The following is a 15,711-nucleotide window of genomic DNA, read 5'->3' on the forward strand; positions in this document are numbered from 1 at the left end:
ATGTGTACAGGCCAGTTTTAATTATTATTTTATTTTTTTTTAAATTTAATTAGCCAGTTAATTAAACTAAAAGTAATATCTAATATTAATAAATTTTTGTTATTTATTTAAACTTAAGCATATTTAAACATGAATTCTTGAATGCCATTTATATTACGTAAACTTCAATTAAAGTGGTTTTTATTAATTAATTTGTTTTAAATTTGACTGTGGCATGTACCAAAAAACAGAAATAGTGTTTTTCCCACATGAGCATAGAAATATAATTTAAATAACAATGCCATTGACAATTTGTTATGTGATTCTAGGCAATCTCGGCACCAATAACTTTTGAATTGGTAGTGCTGTTGATTGGTCAAACCGTTGATGTTCTTTAATTTAGGATGTATAGGAGTTGACCACCAGTGGCCGATTCTGTCATGTAGCTTGTTTAGAAACCAAGTTATCATATGGCAACTGGAGCAAATGTGGTATTCAAAATTTTGTTCATTAAATTAAACAAAGTGTTTAACCTGAGGTTTGACTATTTAATTTATTATTAGTTTATTAATATTAATGATGTCTCCAAGTAGATTTTAGCTGGTCAGTCAATCAGTTAAATCTTTTCTTGATTAAATAAAACATTTTAATCTATTTATATATATAAATAAAAATGGATGTGTTTGTGCCTATAGGTCACTCTGCAGCCAAAACTACACATCTCACATGAATGGTGTTTGTGTGTGGTAGTAGCCCCAAGTCTCCCATCATGCAATATGGTGGTTGCGTCTCGATAGCTATAAGGGTGTGAGAGATATGGGGTTTGAAAGTGATTGACTTCGAAAATGTATGACGCTTCAATGAGAATGTTCTAGTTTTTTTTAGAAAGTTCTAGAACCTAGAGGTGAAATTTGGTAAACAGTTAGGGTACATCATGAAAATGCACACTAAGAAGGGATTTTTCAAAATTCCCCCGTGGGAGGAGAGGGAGAGCATTAAGGCTTAACTGAAGAACGGCTTCTACTGTACTATTTAAATGTGATTTCTTTGTTCTTAATTAGTTTAGTCTTCATTGAGTACTTAGCAGTATTAAATTGATAACATTTCAGACATTGTTATAAATATTTTCGTATATTTCGATTTTTTAACCAAATGTTCAAACCATTTTAAATTCAAATTTCTTTTTGCATATTGGTTTGATTATAGAACGATCATAAACGTTCCAGAAAATTTATCAAATTAAAAGCAGTTCGTTTGATTCTCAGCAATTCTCATCATTCTCAGCGGTGGGTGTTAAATAACAATTACTATGGTTGTTGAAATATTGAATGTAAATAGTTTTTGCTTGCAAAATGCATGTGAGCAAAGCCGTGAGTAACAGCTAGTTTTATATATATTATAAATATAAAGATTATTTAAAGGATACTTAGACTATGGGTTATGCTATTAAATTTTATTGTATGACTATTTTTTTATTTCATTAACTGATTTTTGTAAGAAAATTTGTAATAGCAAGCAGTTAACATTGCAGGTTAATGTCTAAAATTTTTTTGTGGGGGAAAACATTCTGTATTCTTTCATTATAATGAAATAATAATAATAATTTATTTTTTTTTTCATTAATTTAATTGTATTTTAGGTGTGAAGCTTTGGCTGATATAATATGGCAAAATAGACAACAAATAAAACGTGTAGAAATGTTATGTACGCAGTTACCAATTTCTATGCCTGTCAATGTAACAGATAAATTACCAGCATTGAATCAACAAATAACAGGTCTTTTGTCATCATTAGTTACAAGGTATGTATATGCTAAAAATAATAATCTTGTGTGAATAAAAGATCAGTTTAGTGAACTCTGATTGATGAAGTTAGTTAATGCCATTTATAAATAGTTGACATGTCACTGATACTCTAATCTATTTTTGTATTTTTAGAATGTTTTTGAGAAAATTATAATTAACTGTAGTTATTAAGAGATTTGAAAAAATGAATGACATTATTTGATTTAACTTGTTGCACATTAAAGACCACTCTCATCAACATTGAACCTGTGGTTTTTAGCTGTATTCTTTGAATTTAAATTGCAAATATTAATGCAAATAAATGCTTGTAGAATTTTTCTTCAGATGGTGTATACATTTATTTCTAAATAAAATGTGGTTAGATTTACCCTAGGTATCCAAGTTGGCGGCCGTCGTTAATTCGGTCGGTGCTTCCAGTCGCCATTTTGTTCACGCAGGCACATATGCAAAAAAGATGGTGACTATCGATAATAACTAAAACATGCCTATATTTAAACTTTTTTTAAACTAAAACATTTTTAAAATGTAAATTTGCTACTTACTTTTTCCCCATGCTTTTGTTTTCATTTCCTACTTTTGGACCAGAGATGAAAAATAAAGTCAGCATATTACCTGAAAACCATCGATAACCAGACATAGTGAATTACAAGATTGGATACATCAGTGGTTCGAACAGGATTTGCCTGGAGTGCAAGTATACATTTAAGCCTATGGGGAACTGCAGCCTTGTGCCTCGCTTTGCTCGCCACTTTGGCCGTGCCATTGCGTGGCCTCAAAATACAATATAACATCACGTAGGTTATGAACAGTAAAGGATGAATCACTAACCTCCGGGTGGTCATCGGGAGCATGAACAGTCAAATGCCACTTTGTGGAAAACTAAAACGGCGTAGAATGCACTCTGAAAGGCAAGTTTTAACCAACAGATAAACAGTAAAAACAATTTGCAAAATTTTCCTACTCATTAATTTAAAAAAAAGAAAGAAAGAAAATTGTACAAACTTTAAAAAAAGATAAATGCCATTTGAAAAGGTTACAACGTGCACCACTCTTCTACATCATAACCGAACTTAAAATTTGCGTAATTCCTTATATTTTTTGAGTGGAAATTTTTTAAGAAAATTTGCATACGAGGCCGTCAGTATGATAAGTGCCATCTACATTTCATTTCTAAATGCAAATGCCATCGAGGTTATCGGATGTGTCACCATCTTTGATACCTAGGGTAAATCTAACCTAAAATGCTTTATAAATCACTCTAAGAATAACTAACTCATTCCTCAAACTATAAAAATTTTTTAATCATTTGTTTAACTGTGTGTTATATGCAAAAGAAGAACCTAAATAAATTTTTATTGCTGGAGTTGTGCAAATTTTGGGAAGGGACTTTCAATAATAAAAAAAAGATCAAAATTGGACTAATGTAAGTTTGAGTAATTTGGATTTGAAATTTTTGCTGGAGTACTAGATAAATGTCAAACACATTGGGCTGAAGTGCTTACTACATTACTCATGATTATGTTCTTAACTTTATTGAGAACTCCTATACATATCTGTTAACAATTAACAAAGTACAGTAGAGCACTGATTGTCCGACACCCAATTAACTGTCACCTCGGTTAACCGACCGCGTTCTAGTCGACAAATTCAAATGTCCGCTAGTGATGTGGCGCTACAATATTTGGCTATGTCTTGGCTACTTTAATAGTACTTTTACGTGTTTTAGCTGGCAACACTGGCTCGACCATGAAAGGGAGGCAAATATTTAAACGTGGCTTAATTTTGTAATTATGAGTGGTTGTTTGTTTTGCGAACAATAAAATAATTTATAAATAATTTTTAACGATACAATACCAATGATGATTATTTTAAAAAATAATTTTTGTTAGGCTTACCATGGAGGAAAATTCAACGTGAAGTAGGTTAATAGCGATATACTAATTACATGGGATATAATAATATACTACACTAATAATGGATTTTTTCATATTTTTCTGTTATCCGACTTTTCAATTATCCGACCAACCCCAGTCCCCAATTGAGTCGGCTAATAGATGTTCTACTGTACATAACTTTTCAATATAGTATTTTGTAAATCTTTATGCAAATGGTCTATTTATTTTTTTGCTTTTATAGTGATGTATATCTCCATATGGTAATTTTCTTTTGTTATTGTTAAAAATTATAACTTTTATATTGGTATTGATGAACAAGGTTTATATGATAGGAGTGCTTTCTATACTTCTGATTTTGTCAGTAGTATCAATGCTCAATAATTTCTCCTTGCTTTACTTACATACAATGAAACTAAATTAACTTAAAATTCAAATACTAGCAAGCCAACCTAGTCTCCATTCAGTGAAGCAAAGATTGTATCAAATTAAATTTTATTGTATGACTATTTTTTTATTTCATTAACTGATTTTTGTAAGAAAATTTGTAATAGCAAGCAGTTAACATTGCAGGTTAATGTCTAAAATTTTTTTGTGGGGGAAAACATTCTGTATTCTTTCATTATAATGAAATAATAATAATAATTTATTTTTTTTTTCATTAATTTAATTGTATTTTAGGTGTGAAGCTTTGGCTGATATAATATGGCAAAATAGACAACAAATAAAACGTGTAGAAATGTTATGTACGCAGTTACCAATTTCTATGCCTGTCAATGTAACAGATAAATTACCAGCATTGAATCAACAAATAACAGGTCTTTTGTCATCATTAGTTACAAGGTATGTATATGCTAAAAATAATAATCTTGTGTGAATAAAAGATCAGTTTAGTGAACTCTGATTGATGAAGTTAGTTAATGCCATTTATAAATAGTTGACATGTCACTGATACTCTAATCTATTTTTGTATTTTTAGAATGTTTTTGAGAAAATTATAATTAACTGTAGTTATTAAGAGATTTGAAAAAATGAATGACATTATTTGATTTAACTTGTTGCACATTAAAGACCACTCTCATCAACATTGAACCTGTGGTTTTTAGCTGTATTCTTTGAATTTAAATTGCAAATATTAATGCAAATAAATGCTTGTAGAATTTTTCTTCAGATGGTGTATACATTTATTTCTAAATAAAATGTGGTTAGATTTACCCTAGGTATCCAAGTTGGCGGCCGTCGTTAATTCGGTCGGTGCTTCCAGTCGCCATTTTGTTCACGCAGGCACATATGCAAAAAAGATGGTGACTATCGATAATAACTAAAACATGCCTATATTTAAACTTTTTTTAAACTAAAACATTTTTAAAATGTAAATTTGCTACTTACTTTTTCCCCATGCTTTTGTTTTCATTTCCTACTTTTGGACCAGAGATGAAAAATAAAGTCAGCATATTACCTGAAAACCATCGATAACCAGACATAGTGAATTACAAGATTGGATACATCAGTGGTTCGAACAGGATTTGCCTGGAGTGCAAGTATACATTTAAGCCTATGGGGAACTGCAGCCTTGTGCCTCGCTTTGCTCGCCACTTTGGCCGTGCCATTGCGTGGCCTCAAAATACAATATAACATCACGTAGGTTATGAACAGTAAAGGATGAATCACTAACCTCCGGGTGGTCATCGGGAGCATGAACAGTCAAATGCCACTTTGTGGAAAACTAAAACGGCGTAGAATGCACTCTGAAAGGCAAGTTTTAACCAACAGATAAACAGTAAAAACAATTTGCAAAATTTTCCTACTCATTAATTTAAAAAAAAGNTAATAATTTTTTAATACTATTAGTTTGTGATACATAATATATTATTTTTTCTGCCATAATAACTAACTTTTTTCTGTATCCCTAAACAACCTATCGCGTACCCCTAGGGGTACGCGTACCACAGGTTGGGAATCGCTGATATAGATAAATATGTAATTATATTATATATATGACCTTTTTTAGGTTTTGTAGGCATATGTATTGTTAATTTCAATTTCATACTAAAAACATCACAACATATATACAGTTGACAAAACTGTCTAATAAGAAACATTTTAACTATGACATAAACTTTTATTGAATTGTACAAATATTCATTCAATTTCCAGAAAAATTAAGGAAACCAGAATGAGTTTACAATAGAATTATACTCTAATAGAATTTACTAACATCTTACACATCTGCATTATCTATTTGATAGAGTTTTGTCATGTATGTATATATGTATGTTGTGACATTTTTATTGTGAAATTAACATTACATATGCTTATGCCTACAAGTCATAAAAAGAATGGATCTGTGTATGAAGATTGATAAGGGATCTGTTATGTCTGATTTGCATATCTAACTATATAAAGCTGAAAAACCGGATTTTTTTTCTTTCTGTCACTGTATGTAAAAAATGGCCACTAGGGTTGCCCTAGATCAGGGGTGGCCAACCTTTTGCATACCATGCGCCAATTTTTTGATAGACTTCACATGCTCAGTGGCGTACCGTGAGTGTTAGCAGCCCGGGGCGGAGAAAAATTTCGGCCACCTTTTATTTAGGTATTTCAATTTATAAGACGAAAATTCAGATTTGCTACAGAACAAGCAATGAAAAATGCGGTTGTAGTGTAGCTACCCGTATAAAATAGTTTTCTATGACATCAGTGGTGTACATGAACACGAATGCATTGTGTAACATACAAGCAAAAAAAAAAGAAAAGAAAAGAAAATGTCAACAGGTCGATTGCACCGAATTGTGTAAGAATTACACTTACCAAGACACACTGTAAAAAATTAATTTCCTATGTAATATTCATAATTGCAATGAAGCCAAATCTGGCAATGTTGCTCGGAACTGACTGAAGCGCCACTTGTAGTCGTTTAATGCGCCAAGTTTTGGCCACCCCTGCCCTAGATATTATTTAAATTAACAACAAATTCAATATATTATTATTTGATGTGGTTTTTGCATTTTTGGATGTGTTTTAGTAGGGTAAGCCATGAGAAATTCAATATATTATTATTTTATTTGTAAAAGGAATTTATTATTGAAACCATGGAATGACACTGCTGCTGCTAGAATGCCCACTAGGGTGTGTCCTGGGCTACTAGAATAGAAGGATTAGAAGTATGAAATAATCCAATAATCTTAATCTTTCTTGTTGTTTTTTGCCCGGGCAATGCCAGGCTCATCTGCTGGTGATAAAATAAATGCATAGAATTATTTTGAAAATTGTGTTCATCAAGGTCTTTGTTTTGTGTTTACTTCAGTGTGATACTTGTGTTTTGGGGAAAAGGCACTAACATGAAACATACAAAATATTCAATGAAGTTTAAAAAGTTCCATTCAGGAAGTTTTGAACTACAGGATACATATTGTTTATGCTTCAAGCACATTTGTTCCCTTTGTGTACAGTTCTATCTTAGAAGCATCTTCAAACTTTGAGGCAAATTTTTGTTAAATTTGTCATTTGAAGTATGAGGCATCACTGTACATGAAATTTTTTTACTAAAGAAAAATAAAATGTCTTTTTGATTCACAAAGAAACTTCAAGGCTTATTAAAAATAAATTTATATAAAATACTAATTTTTAAATATAATACATCATTAATATAATTAGAATGTTGTGTAAAAACTTGTATTAAATCACAGCTAAATAGAGTATATTATTGTTCTATAATTTATATATATATAATCAAGATGTTGTTTTTATTAACTATAGCCATAAGGCATTGCATTTACATACTTAAAGGCTTTAAAAAGATGAAAAGAATTCTGTCTAATAACAATTTGTTTTACAGTGAATCTCAAGCAATTGCCTTATTAAAAAATGATAAAGTAGGAATGGGGTAAGTCACATTTTATCATATTTGTGATGTTTTAAAATAATTATAATTAATGGTATGGAAATTTTAAAATTATAAAATCAGTTGATATTAATATTCTATTCTACAATTTTAAAATGTTTACCTATAATGTAAAATAGATTGATAAATTGTTATTAACTGCATAATTATAATTGTTCTTAATTCTAAATTAAATCTGTTATAATATAGAGATAATTTTAAAGATGGAGGAGACTATACTTTTTAGAAGCTATTGAAACTAGTAATAATTTTGATTTATTCTGTATTTACTATTGTAACTGAATTTTAAGATTTGAGACTTTAAGAAGAATTTAGGATATTCATAGTTTTGAATGCAAATAATTAGTTGCTTCTAAATCAAGCAACTAATATAAACTAAACCAATTTTCTTGTATGCTTATAATATTTTAAATAAAAGAAACTTGAGTTTAGATGTGTTCTCTAATTTTATATATTATTTTATATTTATGAAAAACTATTTACCATTTTGCTGTTATCGGGACATTTTTTAGTAATTGTTCATTTAGTAAATTGATTGTGAAATGTAAATATTAAATGTTATATATAAAATTTAAGGTTGATTGTATAAATTTAAAAACATCTGTACATAAATAAACATAATATGCAACTTGTGAAATTTTAATTAAAAATATACATATTTTTACATGTTAAAAAAGTATGTTCTGTAGTTTTTTATGTTATGCATTAATTTATATTACACACAATTTATAACTGTATATTCTTATTTCAGAGATGCAAGTGGGGAAATATTAAATAATACAGGTACTATGGAATATCATCAAGCAACGAGACAATTGAGTGTTAGTTTTAGAAATATGGTAAGAAACAGTTAAATTGATTTTTTTTCTCTATCATATCAATTACTATTTAATTAGTATCATACAGTTGTTTACACTAATAATGATATACATTTAATTGATGATATTGTATAGATTTTGTTGTAAGTGATTGCATTTGTATTTTAATATTTTTTTGCTTATTAGTTTTTAGTTATTTTTGCTATTAATGTTTTCATATAAAATCTTTGTTCAATGGAAATTAAGAGGGTTGATTAATTATAAAAGAAATCATTCAAGTATAATTCTGTTAATATTAGCAATACACTTTAAAAATATAATGAATTATAAGAATTTTTGCAAAAATTCATTTTTGTTGTTCATATGATGAAAATCAGTCAAGAAGAAAAATTTGATTTGTAGATTTGTGTAAATTTTTATATTAAATATTTAAGAATAAAATATAAAATGCTTTTGAAAAATTTGTTGTTTTAATGATTTTGATGTATAATTAAAAATTTTTATTATCTGTTAAGTTGATCGGTGGTAGAAATTTCGATATTTACAGAAACAATGCACATAACATATTTATTACTAGACATAAAATTGTAATTGCTTTTACTTTCCTGGCTATTAAAGTAACAGATGGAAGATATTGTATTTGGTCAGATTTTAACCTTTCAGGTTTTTTTTTTGTTTCTTGACAATTTCAAGGGTCCCTGATTCCAGAAACAAGAAAAAATAAAAATTTTGTGTTGTGTTTGGAATTGGCTCGGCAAACGATTTGCCTTGGTGGGAGACAGACTCGCTTTTCCTGTGATCTGTCAGGATGATGTGAGAGGGGTTTGTATGTATGTGGGTAGCAGTGCTGGACAGTGAGACTGATGTGGATAATGGAGTGACAAAATTAATTGTATTTAATAAGACAAAAAGCATGCTTACAGAGGTAGTGCCATCTTGTCAAAAGATGTCACACAAAAAGGAGAACGTTCTTTTCTGATGATTGTTGGTAGACTTGGAGGTTGGAGGGATAGAGAAGTTGTCACTGGAAAGTTCCCTTCCATCTTAGTTAAAATATCCAGGTCCTCTCTTTTCTCAGAATCTCTTATAGTGTGGGTTTCTGGGACTGGTGTTATCAATCTCAAGCTCTCCATGCCATTGAGATTTTCAGCTTTTATACCATCTTCACCCAAATTTTGATTTTTGGTTAGTCCAAAATGGTGCTCTCCCTGTAACTCTATTGGTCCCCAACCTATAGCCAGGGTCATGATTTGGGCTGCTGGGTTGTCAAACACCCCTGCTCCACTGGACCACTTCCCCTGAGGTCTGGTTATGCGACTGTTCTGTAAATTACTGACAATGTATTTTCTCCTGCCTTGGAGGAGAAGAGTCTGGGGTTATTATGGCCCCAGCCATTGCCTCCTCCGAGGAAGCATTCACTTTTTTCGTTTGGTGGTCACTTTACAGAGTTGAAAGATTTCCTCAGTACTTGCTCTCAAGTCTGGGGATGTGACAATTAAATTATATCATACCCCGTTTCTTTTGCAGCTCTGGTTCTGTTTATGAAAATAAGTCACTGGTCTATTGACTCTTTAAATCGACAGCTAGTCTCTGGTACATTTTGGAAGTTTTAAATTAAGGAGGGAGAAGATAGAGGTGGCTATATTTTGAGTGGGGTCAGATAATGATATTTGCATTTACAATTTTTTTAAACTTTATCTCTATCCAAAAAATAAGGGTTTTCCTGTTTATAAGAATTAATATTATATTGTAAATTATTTTTTAATAACTGATAACAAACACAATACTAACTTTGAGCCAAAATGTTTTCTTCTATGATGTGTTTAAACTTAAATATTTTCTTTTTGAAAAAATGTAGAAATTTATCATTATTTTACAAAATTGTTCATGTTAAAGTTTTCTTTGTCAAATTTTATATTGTAGTATGTTTGAAAATTGTATGTGTATAAAATCTGTATAATTTGAAAACATCCAATTTTGATGTTGGAATTTTTTTTGTCTAGTTTCAAAAATTAATTTGATATTTTAATTAGCAATAAAAAAATTACCTTATTTTTAATTTTTTTGAAAATTATTTTTCTTTATATGTTTCAGTTGTAAAAATCATTTTGTTCATAAATATCACACATCAACTTTATATACTGTGATAATAATATATTTATATTTATAATCCTGACATTTGAAANATTATAACAATAATTTTATTGTTATAATGAGTTGAGGGGAAAGTAATTTTTTTTACCACTAGAGGGATTAGTTGTATTTTTACCCACTAATTTCATTCTAAATTGTATTGTCATTATATATTTTGACACTTCGAGGCTTATTTGTACACTAGCTGTTACCTTTTCAGTAATAGATAAAACTGAACTTCTTAAATTAATTCTTTAATTGTAAACAGTTTTTGGGTATATCTAATGATATTTTATGTAATATGTTTGAATTTTTCCTTGTAACTAGTGCACTAAGAATTTTATGATTATTTAAGAATGTACAAAAATATTGCATTCGCAGAATACTTTTAATAAAAATTTGCTTCCTGTCCTTTTGAAATGTAATTGTTATCAAGCTTCTATATCTTGATAACAATTACATTTCTATATCTTGAGGACTTGTCACTCCTTTTGAGGAATGTTTTCACTTGGACACCAAGAGACCTATCATTGGCTGTTCTACTTTATTAAATAATCATTTTAGACAGTTTCAGCTGTCTTCAGTAGATGCTTTTCGGGTTACAATTTTTTTCACAAATTCACTGAAGGATATGTTAAATAGACACTTTTTCTATTCATTACATTCTCAGTTTTGGGGGTTTTATTTGAGACCATTTCTAAAGATATATAGTCAAACCTTGGCTACAAATGCTTCAGTTTACAAACAAAATTTTGATCACAGAAGAGTAGAATTTCAGGATACGAAATTAATCTGTTCCAAAACTGAGATCATATCATGAAAATGTCGTAAGGTGAATCATTTTCCCCCATATGATTACATGTAAAACCAAATAATCCGTTTTAACACGAAAAACACACTCAAATTAAAGCTAAGTTGTACATTAAAAAAAATAATAATAACTATAGTAAGGAAAATAGTAAAAAATGTGTTTTGTAGTTGTAAATGTATAAATAACCATAATAGAATAATAATTGATTTAAAAAAAAAATAGTTTTATTATCACTTTACCTTTGAGGGTAGACGACGGTGGAGGTGTAAACTGGTGGCAGAGGAGAGGGAGAAGGGAAATGATACTAAAACTTAACTTACCTAACATAATGTAACAATAACTTAAGAATAACTTACACTAACTTTTTTATCTTTTCTGTTTTATATATTTTTAAAAATTTTTTATTCATTGCTTTTTGCTTTCTTTCCTTCACTTCCACCATCACTTTAACTGGATAATGGTCGCTTGGTAAAATATCTATCCAAAGAGGTTTGGCTTTGCCTACTTTTTAAAATGTTTCTAAAATGATTTAGGCAAATGTCATTACTCTGAGCAGCAATACTGCCAGTGTGAACCTTTTCGGGATGTTTCTTTTCAATAAAATCAGTCATTTCTGGTAATACCTCAAGATTTCCTTTATCGAGCGAGATCCTTTTATGATGAAGCAAACACGTGGACTGAGACCAATGAACAGAAGTGAATAAAAAATGGTGGTGCAAACTAATGTAACATCGTATGGTGAGTTTTTGTTCGTATCGTGGAGCAAAAATATGTTTGAATTTCATGTCGTATCCTGAAAATTTTGTATGCTGGATGTTTTTATCCTGAGGTACTACTGTAGTAAAGTTTTAATATATATCTGTGTGACGTGATCTTATTTTACAAGGAAGGTAGTCTTTTTACAGAGGACTTAGGGTCCTTTTTTTAATTATTTTTTTGCTAATGTTTTTCATTTTCCTTTTGTATTAATTTTTTTATCTATTTAATGTCTTACTTTCTGTTACGTGATACAAAAACACAGTAATAGATTGCTGTATTATTTGTTGAAGTTTTCTTTTTTGTCTGTTTTGTGAATTTGACCTGTTGGAATTCTAAATATTTATTGAGATTCACTCATTCATGGATTCAATGAGTCTTCCATTTCTGAGTGCGTTCCTTTTTGTTTAGTATTAATTTTTTAATGTGAAGTTTTCTGCATTTGTATAGATGAAATTTCATTAGTATATTGGTGGAATAGATGTATAAATTTTGTAATAGATAATTTAGTTCTGTGTATGTGTAGAACTTTGTTATGCACAAATGAGATTTGGATACTTTTTTAATGAAATAAAATGGATTTTTAATAATAAACTTATGATTTGTGTGATTATTTCAGTCTGTGATGGATGAAAAATTTTCCTTGTTATTTCAATCTCAGTTTAAAGTTGGTGGTGGTGAATTAGTATTTCAAGTATGGGTAAGTTTGTTTTATTTTTTTATTTTGTGTGTATTTTAAATTATTGGGAAAAAGAGCATTAATTCTATATGAATGATGAAATCAAAAGTTATGTGGAATTGTTTCTAATATATTTATTTCAGCTAGTTTTTAATCAGAAATCTGATATTGAACATTATATATTTATAATTGCTGTAGTGCTCTTTAGCAAGATATTTACTTTTTTGATTACCAATTTTTTTTATATATTTGAATTTGTCAACCCATTATAACAATAATTTTATTGTTATAATAATTTGAGGGGAAAGTAATTTTTTTTACCACTAGAGGGATTAATTGTATTTTTACCCACTAATTTCATTCTAAATTGTATTGTCATTATATATTTTGACACTTCGAGGCTTATTTGTACACTAGCTGTTACCCGCGACTTCGCCCGCGAAAATTTTGCAAGCAAACCCAATTTATATTCAGTATTTCAACAACCATAGTAATTGTTATATAACACCTACCGATGAGATTTGTCGAGAATCAAACGAACTATTTTCGATTTGATCAATTTTCTGGGACGTTTACAATCGTTCTATAATCGAACCAATGTGCAATAATAAATTTGAATTTAAAACGGTTCGAACATTTTTAAAATCTAAATAGATAAAAATATTTATAACAATGTCTGAAATGTTATTAATTTAATACACCTAAGTAATCGATGAAGACTAAATCCTCTCTCTCTCCCCCGCGGGGGAATTTCGAAAAATCCCTTCTTAGTGTGCATTGCCATGGCATACCCTACTAAATCGCAGATAAAAGCAAAAAATCACATCTAAAATAGTACAGTAGAAGCCATTCTTCCGGTTAAGCCTTAATCTCTCCCTCTCCCCCCGCGGGAGAATTTAGAAAAATCCCTTCTTAGTGTCCATTCTCATGGCATACCCTACTAAAACGCATACAATACGAATACGAAATAACAAATTCGAATTTAAAACGGTTCGAACATTTTTAAAATCGAAATGGATAAAAATATTTATAACAATGTCTGAAATGTTATTAATTTAATACACCTAAGTACTCGATGAAAANTAAATATTTCTTAAATGCATCTTTTAAAATCATGACAAAATTCTTACAGAATTTACAAATTTCCAATTTGCAATACCGTAGCAATGCATTTTTTTTTTTTTTTTTTTTTTTTTTTTATTTTGGTCCTATGAAATATGGAAAATCAAACACATCATTTTTAGCATATTTTGCTTTTTTATTACTAAGAAAGTAAGAACATTGTTCAAGCAAGAAAAAAATTTTGTGATGTGTATGGAGGTGATGTGGTGACAGAATGGCAATGCCAAACTGGTTTGCAAAAATTTGTTCTGGCAATTTTGATATTGAAGATGCACCATGCTCTGGAAGGTAAGTTGAAGCTGATGAAGACGAAACAAACTGCCATATAACAATACGGGAAATCACTAAGATAAAATTTGTCAAATTCAACCATTTATGATCACATGAAATGACTTGGTTTTGTTTGAAAGCTTGATATATGGATTCCACATGTTCTTAAAGAAAGAGATTTGCTTCATTGCATCAACATCTGTGATTTACTTCTCATACATCAAGATGGTGATCTATTTTTAAAGTGAATTATAACTGGTGACAAAAAATGGATTGTTTATAACAATGTCAGATGCATGTGATTGCGGAGTAGAAGAGATGAGCCAGCTCAAAGCACTTCAAAAGCTGATATTTATAAAAAAAAAAAGTGATGCTTTTTAGTTGGAAAAAAACAATTCCCTTCCAACTAAAAAGTGAAATTGTCTGGTAAAAGTTTGGAAAAAAACAATTCCCTTTAAGGGAATTGTTTTTTTCCAAACTTTTACCAGACAATTTCACTGTTGATTTGGAAGTTTATTGTTGTCACCTGGAAAACAATTCCCTTAATGGGAATTGTTTTTTTCCAACTAAAAAGCTTAAAAAAAGTTTAAAAAAACAATTCCCTTAATGGGAATTGTTTTTTAAACTTTTACCAGACAATTTCACTGTTGATTTGGAAGTTTATTGTTGTCACCTGGAAAACAATTCCCTTAATGGGAATTGTTTTTTTCCAACTAAAAAGCTTAAAAAAAGTTTAAAAAAACAATTCCCTTAATGGGAATTGTTTTTTAAACTTTTACCAGACAATTTCACTGTTGATTTGGAAGTTTATTGTTGTCACCTGGACAAATTGAGAGATACTATCAAAGAGAAAAGGCCAGAATTGAACAACAGGAAAGGTGCAGTGTTTCAACATGATAATGGCAGACCTTACTTCAGTTTGGTAACTCGTCAAAAGCTGTTACAGCTTGATGGCATGTGCTACTACACCCACCAAATTCACTGGATCTGGCACCCTCAGATTATTATTTGTTTTGGTCTTTACAAAATTTTTTAAATGGTCAAACATTCAAATGAGGATGTCAAAAATCACTAGGATCAGTTTTTTATAAGCAAAGATCAGAATTTTTGTGTGTGGAATCATGAATCATGCTGCTACCATAAAGAGGACAAAATGTATTGGACCAAAATGGTCAATATATAATTCCATAAAATACTCATATATTATAAGATTTTTTTCTTGGGGAAAAAATGAAATTACTTTCCAAATAACCCAATATTAGTAAAAAGTATTTGTTAAAAATGCTTATTATAATGACTATTAATGATTAATTTTTTAATTTAAATAAATATTTCTTTGGAATACTGATTTGTATTAAAAATAATTTGTAATGCAAGAGAAATATAAATTAGTGTTTTTGAACTTTGTTCATGCACATAATGACTTTTAGTTTCTATTTAAATGACGTCAATTTCATTTAAATTAGAATATTATGTTATATGTTTGAAATCTTGTTCGACTGAAAATGATGAATATAAGTTCGTTGAAAGTACTAGCAAAAA

The 15,711-nt window shown here is 29.5% G+C and overlaps 1 protein-coding gene across 1 annotated transcript in view; it reads left to right on the forward strand.

The window, feature by feature from the left end:
* The window catches only part of LOC111623415 (signal transducer and activator of transcription 5B-like), a 106,716-nt gene that overhangs the window by 62,574 nt on the left and 28,431 nt on the right, over window positions 1-15,711 (forward strand). Inside the window, exons 7-13 of the mRNA XM_023365987.1 lie at window positions 1,619-1,810; window positions 4,358-4,519; window positions 6,751-6,805; window positions 7,366-7,562; window positions 8,332-8,429; window positions 8,534-8,541; window positions 12,718-12,798. Of these exons, the coding sequence (XP_023221755.1) occupies window positions 1,619-1,810; window positions 4,358-4,519; window positions 6,751-6,805; window positions 7,366-7,562; window positions 8,332-8,429; window positions 8,534-8,541; window positions 12,718-12,798 (793 nt within the window). The remainder of the gene's footprint in view (window positions 1-1,618; window positions 1,811-4,357; window positions 4,520-6,750; window positions 6,806-7,365; window positions 7,563-8,331; window positions 8,430-8,533; window positions 8,542-12,717; window positions 12,799-15,711) is intronic.

This window comes from Centruroides sculpturatus, unplaced genomic scaffold, assembly GCF_000671375.1.
Source record: "Centruroides sculpturatus isolate CEXI.00-Female unplaced genomic scaffold, Cexi_2.0 scaffold190, whole genome shotgun sequence".
NCBI classification, from domain to species: Eukaryota; Metazoa; Arthropoda; class Arachnida; order Scorpiones; family Buthidae; genus Centruroides; species Centruroides sculpturatus.